Source organism: Triturus cristatus, chromosome 1_2 (assembly GCF_964204655.1).
Source record: "Triturus cristatus chromosome 1_2, aTriCri1.1, whole genome shotgun sequence".
Lineage (NCBI taxonomy): Eukaryota > Metazoa > Chordata > Amphibia > Caudata > Salamandridae > Triturus > Triturus cristatus.
In genome coordinates, this window is record NC_140580.1 from 734938947 (window position 1) to 734965087 (window position 26141).

General features: G+C 48.6%; 1 protein-coding gene across 1 annotated transcript in view; it reads right to left on the reverse strand.

The window, feature by feature from the left end:
• LOC146867920 (protein-arginine deiminase type-3-like) overlaps positions 1 to 26141 on the reverse strand; it is a 406190-nt gene that overhangs the window by 37793 nt on the left and 342256 nt on the right. Inside the window, exon 13 of the mRNA XM_085608648.1 lies at positions 23569 to 23662. Within this exon, the coding sequence (XP_085464774.1) occupies positions 23569 to 23662 (94 nt within the window). The remainder of the gene's footprint in view (positions 1 to 23568; positions 23663 to 26141) is intronic.

The following is a 26141-nucleotide window of genomic DNA, read 5'->3' on the forward strand; positions in this document are numbered from 1 at the left end:
GATGCTAATTAACCAGCCCTTGGAATCCACTCTCTGGTCGTTGACAAGTCAAGCCCTTGAGGTTTCTCTCGACCATAATTTTAACAGGAGCAATCCTCTTTCTGACGTTCTGCCATTGGTTCAGCAGGTATAATCCTACTTGGTGCAGACTTTCTTTCTGAGGTCCACAGATACAGCCAGCAGAGTCCTTCTTCTGAGTCCATTAGTGTTTTGAAGCTGGTTTCTAGAGATGCCACTTTTATGCCAGTCTCGTGTTTGTGGGGAGGAGGGGGACTCTCTAACCAATGAGGATAAAATTCTCACGGGGAACTATACACAATCTTGCATCACTTTCAGGGGGATGTGCACTAAAAAATCCCACAGTGCATCTCTCTGCCCAAATCCAGGATGTCAAATCTTTCTTCACTGGGGCAGAGCTTTGACGCATCGGAGAAGAAGCCACAGTTTATTTCCTTGTAGGCAGCTGGGCTGCCATATTATGGGAGGCGCTTGGCCCCCATCCTTGCATTGGGCCATGTTGGAAGGGTGAAACCCTGCATTTTAATCATTTTATGCTTTGTGCTTTCTCACTGTTCTTTTAATTTGGTTTTCATTTACCAGTATCTTTCAGTCTGTAAGGGAGCCTGCTACTGAATTCAGGGGTTGCTGGACGCTGGTTCCATTTTATGTTGCCCATTCGATGTCTTTGCTTGACGCGCTGCCAATCATGCAAGCCACACACCACTTGCATGGCAGATTATATCAAGGAGTCCAAAGCGTGTCCGCGCAGCGGGTGCGCCGCTGGTGCACTGAAGGCCCGCCTAAGGTAAGCCAGTTTCTGCCCAACCAACCCAGACTGTACCTAGTGCCTGCCCCCTGGCTGTTTTGGGACTGATTTACTACATCAATCCTACACACAGGACGAGCTGCTCGTGTTCGACTCTGGTAAAAACCCCAGTTGCCCTAAACTTGACTGCCATCTCATCATTGCGAACGCTTTGCCCACCTGTCAAAGTTGTGGGGCTCACGTAGTACCGGCGGTGCCCCAGCCTTTAATGGCGCAAACTGCTGCCTGAGCAGCACCCTTACACCCTCTCAGCCACCACACAGAAGCTATTTTACCTAAAAAATACTTTGCTCTGCGTTTTAATCAACGTGACATCCCTAGTTAAGCACAGCTCTTAATTTCTCTTGTTAATGACACCTACAAACCAGCCCTGGCTTTCATTATGGAAACATAGGCTGATCCCTCCTGTAATGCGGACCTGCTGACAGCCTTACCCACAGGTGTTGCCATTGTTAGACAAGATAGGCCGCTTAAGCATGGGGACTGCAGAGCAATTTTTTACAGAGCTGACCTAGCGGACTCTTTCAATCCTGCCCCCTCACAGCATTGTGAAGCGGTCTCCTTCAGTATTGAAATAACCAAAACTCAAGTCTTTCAAAGGCATGGTCATATATTGACCACATGGTCCTAGACAAGTTTTTTTATCAGGAGATTGGTAGCCTCGTTGAGGGACATATTCTGTCCACAGATTATACGGTTTTAGGTGACTTTAACCTTCACCTAGAGGCACACCAAGACACTGACACATTAGCTCTTCTTCAGACCCTCTCAGGGTTAGGCATTTCTAAAATCGTAGCTTGTTCCACACAACTGCCAGGAAACACACTAGATGGGATCTTTACCAACAACACGTCACCAGGCAACATCAGAACTCTTCCTTTGGTCTGTTCAGACCACAGTGCTGTCCTCTTTGACCTAGATAGTAATTATCCCAGTCCCAGGATCAAAACCCGACTAACTGTATCCTCTTCTGTACCTGGCACAATATCAAACCAGATCTCTTCTCTAAAACGCTAAATGGCTCATCACTTGCACTCTCCGACAACATAGACACCGCTGTCTCTCAATATACTCTATGGTTAGACACCGCTGCCAGCCTTTTTGCTCCATCTAAAATGGTTAAATCTAAACGTAATAACACCATGGCCCGTTGGTTCACTGCTAAGTTTAGGGCTCATGAACAAAGCTGTAGAAGACAGGAGAAAAGAGAGAGGACCGATTATAATGAGGTAGAGAAAGCGAAATACAAGCTTTGTTTAGCTAATTACAAGATTGTAATTTTAAAGGAAAAGGATTCTTGCTTCACCAGAAAGAAGAAACTAAAAACTCCACTAAAGAATCGTTCCAAATGGCCATAAAGTTAGGTACAGACACTGCAAAAACACTCTGCCCTATTAGCCAATCTTTCGGCAACACCCTGGCCAACATTTTTTCTACAAAAAGTGGAAGCAGTGTCTTATAGGTTAATCTCTTCCGCCTCTCCTTTTAGCAACAGGTCCTCCACCACCTCAGGAGCAGAAAATGCTGAATGAGTTTGCCACACCCTCGGCGTGGCTAGCCAGCCATCATTGCGGATGCGAATCCCTAGCGCTCCAGCCGATATCCCCTATATTCCGGCATAATTATCCTCTCAGTGCGCCATCCAAACTGGTAACACGTGGAGCCAGACAGCGGAAGAGCTACTGAAGCCAGGAAACACTTCCTTGAGCCGTTTCCACTGCCGTGGCCGCAGCTACAGACATGAAGGCGGACATGGCCTACTCGTGGTGAGGTCGCGTGGCGGAGACCCCCAGCGGAAGGCAGCCGCCTACAATGAGACGGAGACTGCCGCTGTGATAAAGAAATGACGGAGAGAGGGTCGCGACAGGCTTCTCCCACGAATCCTGTCCCTTTTTTTTTCAAGAAACACTTTTTTGGGGATGAATTAAAGAAATTAATTGGACCAATAGTTGTTCATCTTTACATAAATCAAACAGTGGACTACATATGTAGGGGACAAAAAGATCAAAAAACGCCGACGCGCGTTTCGATGTTAAACCCCTTTCCGGGGTATCACCTTCTTCAGAGCGTGAAGGTACATTCATATCCAAAGTCCATGGGGCCAAAAGGACGTTAATGGCCAGACAAAGCTGTTCATAAGCGCAAAGGAACAAGCGGAGTGGTAGGGCTGATAAGGGTGCCTAAACAGAAAAGATAGATAAGGAATAACACTGGATATGAGTTAAAACTTGCTGCGAGAAGATTTGTTTCAGTGTTTTCGTCCACCAGGTGGCGTCATTGGCCTGGGAGGAACGTTCGCAGGTAGAACACACAAAGTGTCTGTATGATCGGGACTCCGCAGATGACGCAATCCTATGTCATTAGTCAGATAATCATGTGATGGATCTCTCCTTTCTGTAATCACTTCATAAGGAAAGACGGAGCAAGAGTCCAACAGTTGAGCCAACGTCTAACGTGAGTCTGAATAGTCCGAGCATCTGATATGGTAGAATCCAGAAAAGTGGCTGCTATGTGCGGCAGTTCGCGAAACCCCGCGGGAAGCTTGAAACCCTGTGCGGGAAGTGGACACAACTGCTACGCTGCCGTAGGAGGTGCACCATCCGGCGGGGCCGCCTGTGACACAGAAGTGCGGTGATGCGAGGCCCGCGGGCCGCTGGACACTTGCGGATCAGAGCACTGTAGCAGTATACCCGGTGAAGAGCGTGGGCGGCCCTCCTCACCGGATGAGTTCCTCACAGTCCCCAACAGACACCAGACCCTAAACACACAGTAACAGATCTATCAGACACCTCAGTGACGAGAGACACGGCCGACGCTCTGGAAGCGCCCACAACTGCCGGAAGCCAACGGTCTTACATCACACAACGAGCTAGCTAGGAGAAGATAGGTCCCTCCACTGGAAAAAGTTAATGGGGAAGTGAACACTCTACAACCAACGCATTTTGTGGAAGGCCACCATGAGTAGGGACCTGGTGCTGGGAGTCGCTACCGGCTGTCACCTGTTGGAGGACCAGATCTCAAAGCGGCCACGAGACCGGTAAAATAGAAGCCTTACATGATGGGACCGTGATTAGTGCCTCAGTCTGAATACATTGTTTGAGAAACACATGCCTGGAGACAGTCGACCTATATCCAGAGCTCCTAACGCAGTCATACTGTTTACGCACTAGCTGCTGGCTGCTGGCTGCGAATGTCCACGGCTCAACAACTTGTGATGGGCCGTATGCATGCCAAGATGCAGCAAGGGCGGCTGCGTGCTGGGAACCTAGATCCTTCACGTTTGAGAGACGAGAGTGAGGTGGAGCCGACGTCCACAGCACTGTCGGCCAAAATGGACTCTATCCTTGCAGCAGTGGAGAAAATTGGAGCCGCATTAGATCATAACAGGACATCCCTGGAAAACCAGATTGATAAAGTTACCTCAGACTTCACGCTCCTACATGTGGACCACCGCAAACTAGCTGCCAACGTTACCGCCCAAGGTCAAACGCTCAAGGAACTCCAGCTGGTCACTCACAGTCACGCTGCTGCGCTGCAAGATATGATGGATCATTTACATGCACTGGAGGAAAGAGCGGAGGATGCGGAAGAACGTTCTCGTTGCAACAATATTCGTGCTGTGGGATTGCCAGTAGGAGCGGAGGGTAGGAACCCAGAACAGTATATTGAGAACTGGCTGCGTGACCTTATGCCACAGGGAACACTGTCGAAACAGTTTGCAGTGGAAAGAGCGGATCGGGTGCCAACACAGAGGTCTCAGCAGGGAGCCAGACCGCGCCCATTCCTGTTCAAACTCCTCAACTACAGAGACAGGGATGCGGTGCTATGAGAGACCCGGAAACTAGACAGCCTCACAGTAAGTGGCAGCCGCGTCATGCTTTTCCCCAACTACACCGCTCTTGTGCAACACCGCAGAAACAACTATATGGCGGTGAACCGCCAGCTCAGGGAGCTAGAGTTACCATACTCACTGTTGTTTCCTGCCAGGCTGCGAGTGGTTGTGAAGGGTAAAGCCCGCTTCTTTGACTCTCCTGCGGAGGCATGGGACTGGCTCGAAGAGTCGGGGCTGTGGACGTGAATGGGGCCGACAGATCCAGATGAAGACACCTCAACAGGCAAGAGGAACAGACGGCGCGGTCGGCGAAGGGGATCACGAGGGGCAGCATCAAGGACAGTAGCCCCAAGCCGGGAGAAAATGCGAATGGAGCATCAAAATGTACTAGAAGCGGTCACAACACTTGGCACCCAGAGCGCTAAAGATCGCCTGGAATCCTTCGTGCAACACACGGTGGTGGCGAGCGGCTCATCATCACCATCAACTGAAATTTCTGACGACCTCTGCCTGCCGGTGGTCACTCCGCAGACTGCTGATGGCATCCTAGGATGAGAACTTCTACCATCGTGTTCTGCCTGACAGCATTTTAGCTGGCGTACGCTGTGTATTTTTAAATTGCGCTTTATTATATCGCGCTGCTGCTGCTCTTGCGATATTTGTTATTTCATCTAGCATCTGTGGGGACAGCAAGCGGGGGTTTTAGATTAGGCTCACCTGCACCTTAAATTGTGCCTTCACCCGCATTTTGCGGGACTCAGTCAGTGGGGTCGGGGTGCTTCGTCCGCCATCTTGGGTAGGGCTGAGGCTTGGATATTCGCAGCGCCATTTTGGGTGGGGCTAGAGGCTCTAGCAGCCGGAAGCCCGCGCATTGGAGAGCTTATTTAAATCGCTCTCTTTCAACTCTCCTTAGACTTCTACCATCGTGTTCTGCCTGACAGCATTTTAGCTGGCGTACGCTGTGTATTTTTAAATTGCGCTTTATTATATCGCGCTGCTGCTGCTCTTGCGATATTTGTTATTTCATCTAGCATCTGTGGGGACAGCAAGCGGGGGTTTTAGATTAGGCTCACCTGCACCTTAAATTGTGCCTTCACCCGCATTTTGTGGGACTCAGTCAGTGGGGTCGGGGTGCTTCGTGCTTCGTCCGCCATCTTGGGTAGGGCTGAGGCTTGGATATTCGCAGCGCCATTTTGGGTGGGGCTAGAGGCTCTAGCAGCCGGAAGCCCGCGCCGGGTAATACTATTAATAGGTATGGGAAAGCAGGCGCGCAGCGGATGCGCGCAGCGGTCGCGCCGTAGTTGCGCCGGAGGTGCGCCAGAGGTAAGCCCGTTTGCGCCCGTTCGCGTCCCGGACGCATCAGGGGCGCCTCTGGCCACTCATCTGGTCGAAAACCATGAGGATGTCAACAATTTACCGTACCGCACGGGGGACGTGGCTCAACATCGACTGTGTCCTTCTGCGGCCAAAAATCTTTCCTGCGGTCTACTGAACATTCGCTCTCTTGTGAAGCACCATGCCGAGATAGCCCTGCTATTGGAATCCTTACAATTGGATATACTATTTGTAACGGAAACATGGACCACGGCGGACAGTGGATTGGAACTCGGTTGGGCTTGCCCACCGGGCTATCTGATCAGACATGTACCTCGTACCTCCGGTAGGGGAGGTGGAGTAGGCTACATCTTTAAAGATTCGATTTCCCTGGTGGAGCTAGCAGTTAGGGAAGTAATGGGGTTTGAGCTTATGGGCTTCTCCATTATGTCCCAGGGTGGCTCGTTGATTACAGGGTTGCTATGTTATAGGCCTCCCTCCTCGACCACAACCTCTCTTCAGCCATTGGTTGATTTAATCTACGATCTTTCAAACTCCCATGCTAAAGTTTTAATACTGGGAGACTTTAACCTCTGGCCGTCCGGCCCTCAAGACCTGGCCTATAGAGAGCTCTGCCAATCGTGCGGTAATATTCAACTTACACAGCTGATTTCATCACCCACGCACGTTAAGGGACACGTGTTAGATTTGATCTTTGCTGAGCCGGAGGTGGTGGTGGTGAAAGAGATCTTGGAGCAGGATTGGACAGATCATTTTCTGATCAATATGTCCATTGGTCTACCTGGGCCGTTAAAATAAACTAACACAAGTGGCTTTAAATTTAAGCGCCAATGGGCCCGACTGCTTAGAGAGCCAACTCGCCCTATTCTACTGCCTAGGGGTTTTCAGGTGGAGGACAGTGTAGATAAGAGCTACACTGCACTCTGTCAGCAAATCTCGACATCCCTAGACGAATTGGTTCCTCTGCGGAGGGTGAGGGAGAGACCTAGAGCGACTAATGCCTGGTTTAATGACGATCTGAGACAGCATAAGATCCGCTGCAAACAGGCTGAGCGTACTTGGAGGAAAGGATACAAGGAGTTGGACAGGGTAGCGTACAGAGTGGCCTTACAGGTATATAAGAATCAGCTGAGAAGTGCTAAGGCAAAGTTCTTAGAAGATACCTTGGATAGGGCCACAAATAAATCGCAAACCCTGTTCAAGCTGGTCAACAATTTATCTAATCCGTCCTGTACAGCTCCCGCCATTCCGGCCTCTCAGGATCTGTGCGATTCTTTGGCCGCTGCATTTGAGGAGAAAATAAGAACAATCTTGAATGGACTCTCAGTGCCCGGACAACTGGGGTCACCGTTACCTCCTTCACTGGAACCTCTTCGCTACTCTGTATCGCTCCGGGATAACAACAAGGTAGATACTTTTTGTTTACCTTGCTTTCCCATTCCTACATCGGAGGAGTTTGATTCATTGGCCAATGGAGTGTCCTCGGGCTCACCACTGGATCCAATGCCTCATAAGATCTGGAAGGCATTTCAGGATGAGCTGTTCCCTCCACTTTACTCCATCTGCTGTCAGTCACTGATGACGGCGACAGTTCCAGTTAGCTGGAAAGTGGCAATAGTAACTCCACTATTAAAAAAGGCTTCCTTAGATCCATCTTGTCCAGCTAATTATAGGCCCATCTCGCTTCTACCTTTTGTAATAAAGGTCCTTGAGAGATGGGTCACAAAAGCCTTGTCCAACTATCTGGAATTAAACTCCTGCCTGGATATAGCTCAGTATGGCTTTAGGCCGGCACATGGCACTGAGACCGCATTGGTCACCGTGTTAGATGATCTGCGAACGCGTGTCGACAGGGGCAGGTCAGTCTTCCTGGTACTGCTGGACATGTCGGCCGCGTTTGACACGGTTGACCATGCGGTTCTCTTGGAGCGTCTCCATAGTGCGGGTGTAACCAATCTAGCTTTAGATTGGTTAACGTCCTATCTCAGTGACAGACAGCAAGCAGTGGCTTTACCACCTTTTCAATCAGCCACTCGACAGGTGAATCAGGGAGTTCCTCAAGGGTCGGCGATTAGCCCGATCCTGTTTAATTTATATCTTCGACCCCTTATAGCACTGATTAAGTCATTCGGCATATCAGTCATCAATTATGCCGATGACACTCAACTGATTTTTTCATTTGAGGGTAGTGAGTCGGTTTCGAAAGACACCTTTCATCGCTGCATGTCGGCCACAGCTGAATGGCTGCGAACCAACTCACTCCAGTTTAATGGGGCCAAAACAGAGGTTCTCCATTGCTCTCCTGATCGCCTCCCCCGGGCGCTGCCTGATGATTTTTGGCCACCTTCCATTCCTGGCTCTGTGGCAGGAGCTAAATCGGCCCGTAATTTAGGAGTGGTATTCGAACCGGACCTACAGTTGGATGGTTCAGTTAATAAGACCGCAGCGACTTGTATGGGCCTGCTCCGTGCCCTACGCAAAATTTTGCCTATTCTCCCCCAAGGTTTTAGAGCAGAGGTGGTGCGGAGTATTATACTCAGTAGATTAGACTACTGCAACGCATTGCTCCTAGGAGCTCCTAAAAAACTGATCCTTAGGTTGCAGAGGATCCAGAACATGGCGGCGAAACTGGCTTTATCGCGCCCACGCTCTGCTTCCTCCTCTGCAGCTCTAGCTGATCTACATTGGCTGCCGATACAACAGAGGATCGCGTTTAAGGCGGCATGTCTTGTATTTAAGGCGTTGCATGGACTTGGACCAATCCCACTCCAGGGCCTGTTTTCCTGGTACCAAGCTGCCCGGCCTTTGAGATCCTCATCGGCGTTTCTGGTGCGGATCCCAAGGATCACTAGAGTCAGGATAGGTGGCCGAGCTTTTAGCCACACAGCCGCCTCATTATGGAATTCCCTTCCGCTAGTGCTGAGGGGTAAGCAAGATCTGACTTCCTTCAAAAGGGACCTTAAGACCTATCTGTTCCCTAGGGCAATGTAAACATTCTTCCGATGGTTTAAATGGGGTCTCAGCGCCAGGATACCCTTGGGGTGACAGATGCGCTTAATAAGAACCAAATACAATACAATACAATACAACACTATTGTGCTGAACTCTGTGGTGGACCGCCCACACAAGTAGCCCATTGTTTGTTAATATGTTTCTATTCATAATGTTCGGGGGGGGGGTCAGCAGTGCTATTGACTGTACATGCGTGTTAGACATTACCTAGGAACCAATCAGCTTATAGCTAGACATCTCATGGGTTTCCTCGCAGACAGTTAACATACACACGACGATACTTAAATCTTAACCTGAACCTTACTAGCCCCGTGTAAGAATGTCGCCTTGCTGGGTCGGTCCCTTCCCTACCCTTTTGTCCCTGCTGGATAAAATAGGGGCGGTAGGACTATTTTGCGAATTGCTTTTCTTAGTTTTATTGTCAGCGACTAATAAAGTTCTGGGTTGGAGAAACAAACAAAAACAGCCAGTAGCGTGGAGGCTAAGAAAGAATAGAAATGTCCTTCTGTGTTTGAGGGTCGGTCGTCTCTGCCTTCACTTCTTGGTCCTGGACTGTGGCAACCGAGGTAAAGCAGCTCCGAGAAATCAATCAGGACAAAATAAGGGAAAAGACAAAGAAATAAAGGGGCTTTTAGTCACTTGTATATTGGCATACAAAGGGGGTAGGGTTGTGCACACCGCCACCAGTGTCCCTAGCTGTGCTGTGCCTAGGGTGAGGGTCTTTTATGGTGCTTCGTTAGTGGTGGCCCTCCGACCCGCCCACCACTTCTTAAGTAAAAAGGAGGGAGTAAAGGCCACTTGCCTGGCTCCACGACCCTCCGGGGCCGTGGTAAGGGGAGAACCCGCCTCCTTCTCTTCTGGTGGAGGACCGGTCTCTTTCGCCTTTAAGGGGAGGGCGTCCCCCATCCCCGTGGTTCTTTTCTCAGCGTGGTCTCCTTCCAGCGCTTCCTGCAGGGCGTCCTTGCTCGAGGATGGCGCTTCCGTCGCGGTCTTCTCTTCCTCTGGGCTCGGCGTCTCGTCCGTACATTGGCGTTTGCCTCCAGCTCGACGACTCTCCTCGTCTTCCGTGTTTATGCTTCCGGCGGTCGGCGCCGCCCCCGCTGGACCGCTGTTATCTCTTCCGGTTGTGGCCGCCTCGGTGGCCATGTTGGGTGTATCGGCTACGGCCAAAATAGTGACCTCATCACACCCCGCAGGCTAAACTGGTGGAACTTCTCAGCGGCACACCACACACGTAGGGTAAGGAGGGGACAGCCACAGTAGAATGTTACTTGCGCACGCACCCCATCAGGCCACACATTGAACTAGTTTCTACCTATGCATGGTCACAGAAACTCGCAAAGTTCGCCCCGGACGTTATGTTGTTCACAGTTCACACATTGTTATTGTTACATCAGACCGGTGCACTCACACTCGACCAAGTTCCGCGCTCACCAAGACATACCCCACCCCTGGCTTCCCAGACGACTACACACTCTAGCAATGACACGAGTTCACAAACTCACATGGAACATACTCGGCATCCACACTCCCACACGGCAATACTCCATATTTGCCTATCTCCAGAGACACTCGGCCAGAATCGCCCTATTACAAGAAACGCACATGACACAGTCGGAATTAGAAAGACTACGCAAGCGTTCGAGAGTGTATGGTACTGTGTATTTGGCCCATGCTAGGGTCACATGCATCTGGGTGAGAGGGGGTGTCCCGTTCGTTAGCACAGACATGGTAATAGGCCCTGAAGGTAGGTACACTCTAGTACATGGAACACTCAATGATCAATCCATATTGCTGGCCTCCATTTATGCTCCGAATGTTGATCAGGCATCATTACTAACGTATTTACTCCTATTACTCGGCGATGCATGACCTACATGTGTGAATAGATAGGGTCCCAGTCTTTGCTACCATTAGTCGGAGTATCTAGGGCGGACACACTCCGATCATAACCCCCTGTGGTTTCAGCTCAGCTGGGAAGCTGATCGGCCCCCTACACCCACATGGCGTCTCCAACCCACTGCGCTGGAAGACTCCAAATTCCGCTCCTCACTAGGGACAGCTATCCTTACATATTTTGATCTCAACGAAGGTACAGCGAGTAATGCGTTGGTGGAATGGGATGCCCTCAAAACAACACATTAGGGGTCACTGTTTAGGAGCCACATGGAACATACAGAAGCAGCTAGCGAAATCAATCACCCGCCTTAAATCCCAATTGCTATAGTATGAACGCAAGGGGGAAGGAGGGGGCAGACACTCGAACCGTCTAGAAACCCTTAGGACACAACATGCGGAACTTCTGGAGCGCTTGCGGTGTCATAACTATGCAGCTCACACAGCCCGCACACACGCCACAGCATATAGGGCGGGCCACCTGCTCGCCTGGCTATTAAAACAAGAGAGTAACCGAGCTCCGATTGAAGCTATGCGCACACCAGAGGGAGACCTAGTGTATACACAACGGGAGATTCACAGGGTCATGGTAGATCACTATACACAACTGTATCAATCAAGAGTCTGCTGCTTAGGCCAAGAACTGGTGAGGTTCCTCGAGCAGACCCAGTTACCCATAGCCTCAGAAACACATCAGGAGACACTCAACTGCCCCTTCACCCTGGAGGAGATAGGGGAGGCAGTCTCATCCATGGCATCTGGGAAAACACCGGGTCCGGATGGCCTGCCTACCGAATTCTACAAGGCTTACCAGGAGTATCTGGTGCCACACTTACACACACTTTACACAACAGCGTTGAAGAAAGGCACGCTACCCCCCTCAATGCGCGAGGCGTACCTAGTGTCTCTGCTTGAACCAGACCGGGATCCCTCAGCCTTGGGATCTTATAGGCCGTTAGTGGTTCCCGACCTGATCCACAGGGACCAAAATGGATTTGTGCCCAAGCGGAGCACGTCGCTGAACCTGAGGAGGTTTTCCAGAGTAGCCACAGACAGTGTACGGGAGTGGCCAAGAGCGGGTTGCCTAATGTTGGACCTGGAAAAAGCATTTGATTGCTTGGAGTGGAGGTACTTGTCGGCATTGTTGCAACAATACGATCTGGGACTGGGATTTCTGCAAATGGTGGGCCTCTAATACAAGAACCCCACAGTTCGGGTAAGGCTGGGTCCATATATATCTGACGTCATACCAATATGCAGGGGTACCAGACAGGGGTGCCCACTATCGCCACTCCTGATCGCGTTGGCGATTGAGCCCCTAGCGGCGGCCTTATGCGCAACATTAGGGGATGGCATACCCCTAGGAGATGCAGTACACCAAGTGTCGTTATATGCAGACGACCTGTTGGTATACGTGATAGACAGACGATATTCTGGCCCAGTTGGCCCGCACTTCACAAAACTTTGCCGCCATTTCGGGACTCCGGGTGAATGCCAGCAAGTCCTGTCTTTATGCGTTCGGGGAGGGGAGGCAAGATCCAGGATACACCCTTAACGGTACAAGGGTACAGTGGAGAGGGGACACATTCCGATACCTGGGAATCCAGATATACCGTCAACTGGCAGACCTTTTTGATGGTAACCTGGGAAGTGCCTTCATGGCCATCAAGTTGCAAGTACGCTTCAGGAGCACACTGCCGCTAACGGTCACTGGCAGGGTAGCACTATCCAAAATGGTGATTCTCCCCAGGGTACAGTATTACTTTGCTAACTTGCCTTTATATGTCCCCGTGGCATTCTTTGCCACACTCTCTGCTCAGGGACCTCATCTGGGGGAGCAGCCAACACAGGATGACACTAGCGAAGCTATACCTCCCCACGGACCAGGGGGGACAGGCTGCGCCTTGCTTCGAGCACTACTATTTAGCTGCACAGCTGCAATGGATAGACTGCTGGCTTGCGGATAAGGGTCGGGAAGATACGGCATCTACACTACCCTCACGCTGCCTAGAACAGATACTCACACTCTTCCACCCAGCCACCAAGCCTGCAAAGCCGACTCCGCTCCTTCTGGCGGTGGCGTACAAATGCTATCGCAGGAGCCTATTCATCACCAGAGCTTTGGTCCCCTACGCACCGGCAATACCTCTGGAAGGCTTCCCTAACGGGACGAGGGTGCTCACCTCTCTTGCACTCACGTGCTGGCGAGACACTGACATACAGACCCTGAGAGATCTATATCGTGATGGCACACTTATCCCGTATGACTCCCTGGTCAAAGATGAGAGATTACCACCGGGGCAATTCCTAATACACCACTCACTGATTACGACCCTGACCGCTAAATGGGGTGACATGTCCACAGAACCCAGCCAGCACCTTACCATACAATACCTTCACGTTATGGGGCGAGGCAGACACCTGGTCCGTTGGTTCGCGGCGTCACTACGTACGCATGCTGCGATTACCCTAGAAGCCCTTTGACGCAAACGGGAACTAGACCCGGGAAGACAACCAGAGGACAGGGAATGGGAACAGGTATTGAAGAGTCCAGTGCGCATACCCAGAAATATGAGGTTCCGACAAATACAATTGTTCATTGTGCATAGGGCATACCTTACACCTGAGACGATCAATAGGTATTTCCAGCACACGGATGCAGTGTGCACTAGATGTGCCGAACCCGGGGCTTGTCTAGTCCATGTGCTGTGGAGTTGCCACAGATTACACACACATTGGCACACAATCAGCGAGTTACAACGCGTAAACACAGGTCACGACATACCCTTTGACTGGACTGTTTACCTGCTGCACCATTTCCGTAGAGCCCCGGCCACAAAAGTAACATCCCGGTTCCTCGACCTGGGGCTAGGGGTCGCCAAGCGACTTCTCACCAAGAGGTGGAAAGTGCAAGACCCACCTCCTACGCAAGCATGGAGGCACTCGCTCTCCCCATGGGCTAGGGCAGAGGGAACTGCCATCCGACAGGAGGAGACACTGGGATTGAGGAAGGAGCCCATAGCTACTCAGTGGGAGGGACTGCTCCAGGCACTTCAGCAAACTGAGGAAGTATGCTCAGGGGGACAACCCGAGGGAAGGGATGCAGGCCCAGAGTAGGTGCCGTGGGCCATGTCCGTGTGCGGCCGTAGTGTTCCATGTATATGAATATTCAAATAGACACCAAAGGTGAGCACAGCTGACACCAATGTTGGGAAGTAACAGCCAGAATGATGTGATGTGGCGCGTTGTTGGGGGAGCAGAGGGGTGGTGGGGAGTGGGATACTTGCACTAGCACCGGTCTATGTTGTGGTTGTTGGTTTTGACTGTTTTAATTACACGACATCTGTTCAGAAGTCCACACTGATCCATCTGAAAGACTTTACACGTTGGACTAATGGACCCATGCTATCACTGAACTGTAACCTATATCATTCATGGAATGAGCTGAATACTGGACTCACATACATTCTGGTGCAACAGGCACCCTATGTACACTTGAACTGCTCAAACTTCATGTACCAAAAGTATGTTTCCACTATTGATAAGTGATCCAATGCATGGATAAGAGTATATTGCCTTTCATGGACATGTAACCTAAAAGTCAATAAAAACAGATTTAAACAAAAAAAATGAGTTTGTCACACCCTCCTCAGAGGAAGTCACCAATCTACTCAGATCCACGTCCTCAGGCTCCCACCCAGGATCCTTGCTGCTAGCTTAGCCACCTTCAGAGGGCAGAGACTATTGCCTCTAAGCTCACAGCCATTTTTCACCTCATGTTCAAATCTGGTCTGTTACCATCAATTTGGAAGAAAGCCTCTGTGCTGCCACTCTTAAAAAAAAAGCTACCCTGGATCCCAGGGACCCTTACAACTATTGCCCCATTCCCTGTTTACTTTTGCCAGCGAAGATCGCTGAAAAAATCATGAACACCCAACTAGTTAAGCACATCCAATCAAACAACCTTTTGGACGCTACTCAATTTGACTTCCGTAGCGACCATAGCACAGGGACGGCACTGATCAAGGCTACCGAGGGGATCAGATGGGAGCTAGATCAAGGTGGAAGGGCAGCCCTCATCCTGCTTGATCTCTCCTCAGCCTTTGACACTGTCAATCATGGGCTGCTGCTGGATTAATTAGCTAAGTTCAGGGTCACCGACTCAGCCTGGGATCTGCTGAAATTCTTCCTCCTTGGTCGAGAAGAGTCTGTTCGGTTGGGTGAATTCACTTCATAGCCTTTCACTCTCCCTTGAGAGGTCCCTCAGGGGCCCTGCTTAGTCCAACACTTTTTAATGTCTACATCACACCCCTGGCTGACTTTATCCAAACCTTTGGCTTCTCCCTGAATTCCTATGCAGACAACACCCAAATTATCATCTCTCTGGCCAACGACGATAAAAGCACAAGATCCAGATTTTGTGACTGCATGCAGGCAGTCGACACTTGGATGGACAGGATACTGTTTGGAGCCCAAACCTCCTTCTGGACCCGATCTCCTGGCCGCAGGAAATGGGCCCTTTACCGACACCTGTCAGAGAGACCCATAACCTTGGAGTTCTGATCAATGACAAACTGAGCTACGCAGAACAAGTTAATACAGTGACCTCCTCTGCCTTTCTCACACTAAGGATAATAAAAAAAGAAACTACCGTACATCCCAGCGCACTTTCAGAAAACACTTGTCACATCACTCTTAAAGATTCTGAAAAACCATTTAGTGTCTAATTCCATTATAAATTTACACTAGCTCCCCATCAGACAGAGGATTACTTTTAAAGCTCTCTGCATTGCGTACAAAGCGCTTTATGATCTTGGTCCTGACTTCCTACAATACAGTTTCTATTAGTACACCCCAGGCAGGATCCTACAATCGGCCACTACCAAATTCGCAGTTGTCCCCAGGTTCAAGTGAGCGGTTTGGGGAGGCAGGAGCTTCGTGCTGGGAGCCACAAAGGCTTGGAATGAGCTTCCGCTGCACATCAAGGGAGTACTTAACTTATAAGCATTTAGGAAACTTCTGAAAACCTGGCTTTTTAACAATATGTAGCTCCTGTGTCTTTTTCTTCTCCTTCTCTGCTTTTAACGCTAGCGCCAAAACACCTCTGGGTATTTGAGCACTTTAGAAAATGAATTAACATAACATGAGCTGTGGGCACACCACTGAGGCGTGTCTAGTATAATAAGCAATTTCTCCTGGAAACCTGGTTCTGCAACAGGTTTTTAAACTTTGTGGAAGATTCCAGCCTGTCTACTTGAACAAAGGCGAGGGCAGGCTGAAGTGTGACTCACATTTGCCTGTTGGGTGTCTGACCCTTTGAAGCTTGACCATTTGCAGGGCTCAGCCCTCTGGCCATCCTGTCAGGAGAGATCACACTCCCCCCCCACTCAGCAGCCCTTTGTTCTCTTGTTCTGCTACCCATTCACACTTCCTGGAACTAGGCTGTATGCTGTCTCAGGTAACAGCTGCTGGAGTTAATCAGAAACGGCTAGCAGAAACCTTTTGGCAAAAGGTGGCGACTTGCTACAGTCAGGCTTACATTAATAGGTATTTTAGACTCAACATTGGCAAAATTTGGGACTTAATTATTAATTTGATACCTCGAAGTAGCATTTTTGGTGTTCCCAAACAGAAGTTGGCACTCTGCAGATGTGAAAGTGTAGCCCTATGTTAGTCAATGGAAATGCCAGACTTGCTACAGCGGAAATGACAATGGTGAGTTTTCACTGTCAGGACATGAAAAACAAAATAAAGATGTCCTTTTTAATATCATATAATCTGCCCTATGGGCATTTAAGAAATACGTTAGAGGTGACGCCTAAATATTAAAAAGGAAGGTTTCAGGCTTAGCAAAAAGGATGATTTGCCAAGCCACACTGGCAGTTTAAAAGCTACCTGACTAGGCTGCAGTGGTAGGCCTAGAGTTATTTTTTAACTCTGCTACTGCAGTGGTCGCACAATGGGTAATGCAGTCACCTAGTGACATTTAACTAACAGGCCCTGGGTACTCCAAATACTGTATAATAGGGACTTACCAATCGGGCATTAGCCAATTGTACATATATTTGAGGGGCAGAGCACATGCAACTGGGGGCCTGGTCAGCAGTGCCCAGTGCGCTTCCAAGTAAATAAATCATCAGCATCAGTCCAAAATGTGTGTGTGTGTGTGGGGGGGGGGTGTGAATGATACAAAAAGAGGCATTCCCTTACACTGTACATTTGCATATAATGTAAATCCTGAAATTCATATTTCAGTTATATTAGCAATAAAAGAACAATAAAGAGGAGAGTTTCTGGATCAGTCAATTTCACAACTATATTCCAGCATCCCCACCAGAGCATAACCACCTTTATATCAAACAAAAAAAGCTAAATAAATACAGTTTGCCTAAACTGGAATTTTGAAGAGTTCTATATTTTTGCTGATGAATGAAACACCCTGTTTTCGACCCTGGTTGTGGTATTGCCCAAAGTAACACAGTCTGCAACGCCAGATGGACTGGAATATAAATGCACAGTGGTACAGCATCACCACACGTAATTAATTAGTTACTCACCCATCCACCCCTTTGTGTTCTGCCATTTTTTTCTTTAATCAGATCATCTGTGGCCCTGTGTCCTAAAAGTTCCCTTCGACCATGATAGTAGTCTACTCTGGCTGCAGAGCTCCTGATTGAGCCCGGAGGGGGCCCCTCCACGTGTCTTGCAGGGAGGCCCCCTCAAATTTCATTACGCCAGTGGGTCCAAGCTTAGTGCTCCCCTCTTTCTAGCTAGGTGCAAGGGTCCCGCAGCTCTAAATAGCCACCTTTTAGTGTCCCTCGTCCATAGCTGTTATACTAAGCCCTCTGTCTGGTCTCCCAAGACCCCTATTGATGGCTGCACACTGCTTCCAGTCTCCTGATCTGACTCCTCCTCTTCCCAAACCTCTCCTGGGTCCACTCACTGCTATCTCCAAACCTACTGGATCTCTTTCTAGAGCTCATACCACTCCTCGCTGCCACTCAACATGATGTTAGGGCAGATAAGGTCCATCCATATGCATGTACAATAACTACTGTTCCTCTCTTTAGATATTATCAAATATTAAAGTGGCCCAGTGAGGGGGCGTTTTCCTCTTGGTCTGCAATAATGTTTAGGGTAGTAGCAGTCTTCAAGCTAAATGAACACATTTGGAGAACACGAGGAGGCATCCCTTGATATTGGTTTATTTCACCAACAATTGAAACCTACAAGAAAGCATCAAAACTTGAAAGCGTGCAACTTAAAGCTTCACCACCTCAACATCAGCACAACACCATCTCAGCAGAAGCACAGCACCACCTCAGCAGCAGCATAGCACCATGACAGCACCACCTTAGTATCCGCACAGCACCACCTCAGCATCAGGAGATCACAGCACTTTCTCAGCATCAGCACAGCACCACCTCTTCATCAGTGCGCCACCACCAGTGGAGTACCATCTCAGCACCAGTGCAGCACCACCTCAACACCAGCACAGCATCACCTCAACATCAGTACAGCAACAATAGCGCAGCCCCACCTCAGCAGCTGTGCAGTCGCACCTCAGCACCAGCGCAACCCCACCTCAGCAATTCAGCACCAACGCAGCACCACCTCAGCATCAGTGCAGCACTACTTTAGCATCAGCGTAGCAGCTTTTCAGCACAGCACCAATTCAGCCTCACTCAGCACCACCTGAGCCCCAGCACAGCACCACTATCTCAGCATCACTCAGCACCATGTCAGCACCACCACAGCATCAGCACAGCACCACCTCATCAATGCACCACCGCCAGTGCAGCACCACCTCTGCACCAGTGCAGCACCACGAATGCAGCCCCACCTCAGCAAGAGAGCAGGCCAAACTCAATAGAAACTCAGCACCTGTGCAGCACCACCTGAGCATCAGAGCAGCATCACCTCAGGATCTTGCATGACCACCACCTCAGTAGGACTCAGCATGACTCAGCACCAACACAGCATCATTCAGCACACCCTCAGCACTGGTGCAGCATCTCCTCAGCACCACCTCTGCATCAGTGCACCAGTAGCACATCACCAACTCAACATCAGCGCAGAACGCTCTCAAAACCAGTGCAGCACCAACTCAGCACCAGCGCACCACCTCAGCAGCAACTTGGCACCAATTCAGTATTAGCATAGCACAAACTTAGCATCAGTGCACCACCAACAGCAAAGCACCAACTCAGCACTAGTGCAGGCCCACCACAGCATCAGAACAGCACCATCTCAGCACCAGCGCAGCACCACCTCAGCACCACTGTAGCATTACCTCAGCAACAGCGCAGCACCAACTTGACATCACTCAGCACCACCTGAGCACCAGCACAGCACCACCTGAGCATCACCCAGCACCACCTCCACATAAGGACACTACCACCTCAGCACCACCTCAGTATCTCTCAGCACAAGTGCAGCATCACCTAAGCATCAGCGCAGCACCACCTCAGCATCAGTGCAGCACAATTTCAGCATCAGCACTACCTGAGTACCACCTCAGCATCAGCACAGAACGGTCTGAGCATCAGCATAGTACAACCACCAGCAGTGCAGCACCAGTGCAGCACCACCTCTGCACCAGTACAGCACCACCTCAACATCAGCACAGCACCACCTCCACATTAGTGCACCACCACCAGCCCAGCCCCACCTCAGCACCAGCGCAGTCCCACCTCAACAAAATCTCAGCAGCAACGCAGCCCCACTGTGGAGTACCACCTTAGCATCAGTAGAGCATCACTCAGCACCACCTGAGCACCAGTTTAGCACCACCTGAGTACCGAGTGCAGCACCACCACCTCAGCATGACTCAGCACCAGCACATCATCACTCAACACAACTACAGCATCAGTCAACACCACCTCAGCACCAGTGCAAGAACACCTCAGCACAGTGCAGCACTAACCCAGCACCACCAGCACAGCACCACCTGTTCACCAGCACATCATCACTGAGCACCACCTCAGCATCACTCAGCACCACCTCATGATCACTCGGCATCAGTGAACACTACATCAGCACAACATCAACACAGCATCACATCAGCATCAGCACAGCGCCACCTCAGCATAGCACAACCACAGCATCAGCACTGAATCACCTCCTGCGCAGCACCAACTCAGCATCAGCGCAGCACCACCTCTGCACCAGCGCAGCACCACCTGAGCACCACACAACCCCATCTCAGCAGAGCACCAACTCCGCATCACTCAGCACCACCTGAGCACCAGCACAACACCACTACCTCAGCATCACCTGAGCACCACCTCACCTCAGCACAGCACCATCTCAGCCTCAACACAGCACCACCTCTGAATCAGTGTAACACCACCAGCGCAGCTCCGCTTCAACAACAGCGCAGTTCCACCTCAGCACCAGTGCAGCTACACCTCAGCACCAGCGCAGCTCCAACTCAGCAGCAATTCAGCACCAATGCAGCTCTACTTTAGCATCAGTACAGCACCACCACAGCATCAGCACAGCAGCATCTCAGCACAACCCCAACTGAGCAACACCTGAGCACCAGTGCAACATCACCACCTCAGCATGACTCAGCACCACAGTATCACTCAGCACCACCTCTATAATACTCAGCATCACCTGAGCATCACTTCTACACAAGCACACCACCACCTCAGCATCACCTCTACATCACTCAGCACCACCTGAGTCTGCCCTCAGAATCAGGCATCTGCTGATTCTCCCGTAGTGTCTATCTGCTGCTTGTGTTGTAATTTGGGTACTATTTCCCAGACTCCACCCTCCCGTTGTTTATATACCCCCCATAACAAAAAAAAGCTATAACAAGCAAGCATTAGAACAGGCAAGAAGTTGCCAGCATTGCAAGGACAAAAAACGTAAACATTTCTTTTATGTTCATTCTTTTTTTTAATAGGGTCATTCAGTTGTATTTAATGTCTATTTGGTTATATATAAGAAAAGAAACATGCTTATAACATTTTTTTATTATAGCTTTTCAACATGCTGCACAGCAGCCACAATGCTCTACAACGTAGCTTAAAGATATTGGCAAAGCCAATAACTCTGGCTAAACACTTATAAGGTCCCAAAGGCGAGACCTATTGGCTATGCCAATGCTTGTTTAGATCTGCCTTGACAATGCAGCTGTCGACTGACCTTATGTAATTACTAGAAGAAAGCTCTAGAGGCAGCCCCAAGGGAGGGCTTAGACTACCCCTACATGCTGATAGGCTTCACAACCTAATGATTAGGCAGAAGGTGTGTTGTTTTGCTGAAAGAAAGAGTACTTGAACTGTGCTTCTCTCCTTGTGGAAAAGGTTATGTTCAATAAGGTAGGCGAGAGTTTGTTAGGGTGACAAGCCAATGACAAAGGTCATAGGCCGGATTCGTTTATTGAAGAAAGTTATGTCAGATGCCATAAGTCTAATCTATTTATTATGAAAAGTTGCAACGAGGCAGAAGGCCTGACATGTTTATTCCCAAAAATATTTGGTAAAGGCAATAGTTGTGGCGAAGGAGGCAGGGAGACAGTTTGTTACATGGAATCCCACAGGTTACCAAAGTAGCCAAGGGTTTGGTGTTGTTTAGAAAATCTGGGGGTAAAAGATTTGCACTGTGATAATCCTTGGTAGACCCTTTTCAGACAGGTAGAATTTTGTTTCCCCAACTATAATTTTGTATGTATTAGCAATTGTATGAGTAGTATCTAGCTTTGTCTGTATTTAAGTTTGACCTGACAGCTTTAGCGGTTTGGCAGGCTCTTGTAATTAAAAAAATATATACGCAGATACATTGCATGCTTAGAGGGGATTGGGTCGCTCCTCTAAAGCATTTGGTCTGTCTAAGTGTCATTCACATTCTTCTTCAGATCATGACCTATGCAGCATGCTGCAATGGGTCAGCCCACATCATCCATTGAATCGACTGCCCTGTTAGTGATGGTATTTTGCCTTTCGTATTTGCACATCCGCATGAAAATAAATAAGTGGAACCAGACCTTATTTTCCATTTCCTCTGTTATAGTTTCACTTTTCTTTCTTTCCTTCTCCTTTTTAATTTCTAGTTTACTTTTGTAAAAAACTAAATTTATTAGAGTGCCAGGCAGCTCCCCGTGCCATGCTGCTGGGTCACTCGCAAGACAAGAAGTCTATCTTCAAATCATATTGTGCTCAGTGTATTATTGTGCTACAAGTTTAAGATGAGCAACACACTGCTTCTAAATATGGCAGTCATGTTAGAAATGTAAAATAATGATACATTAAGCACAATTAGTTACACATAAGGTATGTCTGGCTGAGTGTGGAATGGGAAGAGAGAGGAAGAAAAAGGGAGGAGGTGCAATGTCAGAGAGAGCTCGAAGGTGAAATCCTTTCAGCACGAGAACCCTCACTCACCGACTCTCGCCGGGACGTCCGCTGGCTGTGCACCGCGCTTAGTAAGCTGGGCACTTGAGACATACCTAGAGCATAGGGAATAAACTTTTTCCACATCAACTCATAGACAGACGAACCCCTAGAAGCACAAGGGTTGTTGACAACCTGACCGCCCTGTCCCTGTGGTGGCCAGTATATTCAATATTTTTCTTTAACACACTTGCAGAGTGACTTGCTACTTTTTAGGTTCTGATGAATGCTGCTCGACCCCTCTAGCAGACCGATTTAAGGCAGAAACATGTTGACCTCTATCAGGGACATATTTTGCTTAATCCCTATTCCTCTCTTTTAACCTTTGTCCCTGAGACCACTCAATTAAGATTTAGTGGAGACAATTTTAGCATCACTTAACTATAATTGTTTGCACTCTGCCCCCCACTCACCTTCTTCTATCGCTCATCTAAGATAAAACACCTCAGCTCCTCCCATCTGCGAGTTGTAGCCCACACCTCAGTGTGAGGAGGGAACCCATATGATGAAGCATGCCCTCTAACGGTAAGTGAGGGTTCTCGTCCTGAAAGGATTCCTCCTTCCTGCTCTCTCTGACATTGCACCTCCTCACTTTTTCTTCCTCTCTCGCCCCATTCCTCACTCAGCCAGTCGAACCTCATGTGTTACTAATTATTCGAGGGGATCAGTACAGACCTGGCTTCCCAAGACCCCTAGAGATCCATAACATCAAGCACAATACCATTGTAGGATGGCCACCCGTTACTATGTTTTTAGTGTTTACTTAATGTTTTTATTGCAAACATGACCACCACATTTTATCTACTTTTACTCTTTCACTTTATCTTTCCTATGATCTTGGAGTTTGTGTGTGTGTTTTATTATGGATGCCGAGGAGCAAGAGAATGCAAGAATAAGTAAGTGGGTTGATGAATGGCTGAGTGAGTGCAAGCATAAGTGACAGTCCATAAATGATGAATTATTAATGGCTTTATTTAGAGTTTGGCATATTGGATACACCGTCAAAACAAGACAAATATACCGCCCACTGTATTTCAGTGCCATAGGCAAATATTAACTTGTAATATGGCAGACAGGACATCCACCAGGTTTGTGACAGAGTATCCCAACCGCCAAACTCTGAAGAAGGCCCTATTTCCTTAAACTTACCTGTGACAACTATGATTGCATTCTACCTAAGACACAGTTGTACATTCCAGGATATTCTTGAAAGGAGACCATATAAATGCCATATGTCATAACAGAACAAATGCAATACCTACCCTTGAACATGACTGCATTCCCATGCCCCTCTTTCTTCTTCTCCTCGAATAGGTGGCAGCAGGCAGTGGGGCTGGCCAGCAGAAGACAAAATCCCTAAAACAAGAAATGGTGCAAGAAAACATTATTAACTTTGATTTCATCATTAAAAATAAAGTCCAAAATAGTACTTCTCAAAGACAGACATTTATATAAAGCTGCTTACTAGTAGGTGATTGGTTCATTGGGGAATGTTGAGTGCACATTAAGGGCCTCATTACGATGTCAGGCGGATGACACTGTTGCGGAATCCAGACCGACCGACCTCTGTTCGGCGGTCCAGGCAGCAGTATTATGATGCAACCGCACATGGTGCAGTCGCACACTCTCGTTTCTCTAGGAGAGCTTGTGGTGGGGTGGGAAACCGGCTGCTGCACAAGCTCCCATTTATGGGAGTTTTTGTTAATCCTTGCCCCATGTGGCAGGCACCATACGGTGCCTGCCACTCGGTGCAGATATTGACAGGGGGGCACCACACGTGCCCCCCAGGCCCCATCCGGAAACCACTGTTACAAGGGGGCATTGCTAGGGGCACTCAAAGTCACTTCCGACAGGTTTTTCATGTCAGAAAGTACGACATGGAAAGCCTGTGGGAAACCGACATCGCTATCCCGACAGCAGAAACGCCGTCCTTAAGGCATTTCATACCAGTTCCGACTGGCTGACAGGCTCCATGAGCCAGTCGGAAGCCAACTGGAATGACCAGCTGTCGTCACTGTAATACGGCGGTCAAAAGTGAAACCGAAGATGCTCGTCGCAAAGCCTCTGACCGACTTTCAAATGAGGGCCTAAATGTGGAGTGCAACTGAGGTGTTGGGTGGTTTGGACGTGGGATACGATCAAACGTAGCTCTTAAATCAATAAAAGCCATGTAAAGCTTTTGATTTTGTATTAAAACATATTTCCAGAATAAAATTGTAAACCTGAAAATCTGATCAATTGTGCTAGCCTTTGCTCTAAAACCTGCCTGAATAGGGGACAATATTTTATTTGTATCGGCCCAATCATGGAGTTTCTCTTTGATTTGCGAAAAATATTTGAGCGTTATCCATCTGGCTGATCGGCCTATAATTTGAGGGATCACTACCCTGAAAGGAGAAAGTAAAAACCTTTCAAGAACTGAAAGGACCAAGTAACAAGGAAGAACAGCTATTGTTCCTCAGAAGAGTAGAGCTTTACAGCAGGTTTGTGAATAAATTGGCAAAAACTCAGCTGTTTTGTTTGTTACGTAGGGAAACAAATATAGAATATATGTGGACTGATGACTGTGACCATGATTTTCAATTGGTCAAGAAATATTTGGGCAAAGCATAGAGTTTACAATCATTTGTTCCTGGGAGAGTGTGCGGGGTGACCACCAATGCCAGTTTGAAGGGGTTAGATGCAGTTTTGATCAGTGGGATAAACTGTGGAGCAGACAGTAACCTTCAAACAAAGAGCAGTGAAAGAAGTGGAGTTGAATTACTCAGTGATCAAGAAAGATGCATTAGCAGTCATTTGGGCATTAATACAGTTTTGAGTTCTCTATGGAAAGGACCAGAAGCTGCTTAAAAAAAACTGTCTAGGCAAAAAAGGTGGTTGGATGTGGATATCGTCTCCCCTTAGAAGGGGAGTCATTTGGCTTCAAGATTACACTTTTAAAATACTCTATAAACCTGATATCCAGAAATGTGCTGTGGGTTGGCCATCATGAGTGTTGTCACCAGCAGTGTGATCCGGGAGGAGGATCAGAAGAGGAACATGCTGGGGCTAGAGATGCAATAGGTGATTGGGGCTCTAAAGGACAGGTGAAAGGTGAGGGCTTGGATGAGGATGGATATAAAGCCATTTTGGATGGTGAGGAATGAACTTGCTGAGAAGGTGGGCTTAGTTTTTACAGGTACGAGATTGGCTCCACCGAATCCACTGAGGAAGGAGGGTAATGAGGCTAACGCATGAGGGATTTTTGGGTGTGGTCAAGACAAAACGGAGGTTGCAAATACAATTTTGGTGTCCTGATCTTCATATGAAATTTGGGCTTCTGGTGAGAGAGTGTTGGGCACGTTGCAAGGGTACTAAAAACACTCATTCCTCCCACGAGGTTCACAGAGATAGAAAGAATCTTTGAGGAGAGTTGCAGTGTAGTACACAAAAAAAGTAGCATTATATCATCCCGAGACTAATGGAATGGTGGAGAGACCGAATTATACCCTCAAGGATGGGTTACAACTGGAAAAGGAGTTTTGGTTGAATAGGGAGAAAAAAAGAACTGCTAGAAAGAATTAAGGCACTCTCAAGGAAGGGATACAACTGGAAAAGGTGTGTGGATTGGATTGTAAAAAAATAAATGCTAGAAAGAATTAAGCCATACAGGTTGTCACCCACTCAAACTACAGGGAAGATACCATTAGAGCTGTTCAGAGGAAGGAACTCCCAAATGTAATCTATTACAAGATTGGATGGATTGGAGGAAGGGATTAGTTAAAGGGCCTGTGAGAGTTGGGGATTAGGTGAGAGAGTTGTTCCAAGTTTACAAAGCCTTTGATGTTGATGAAGC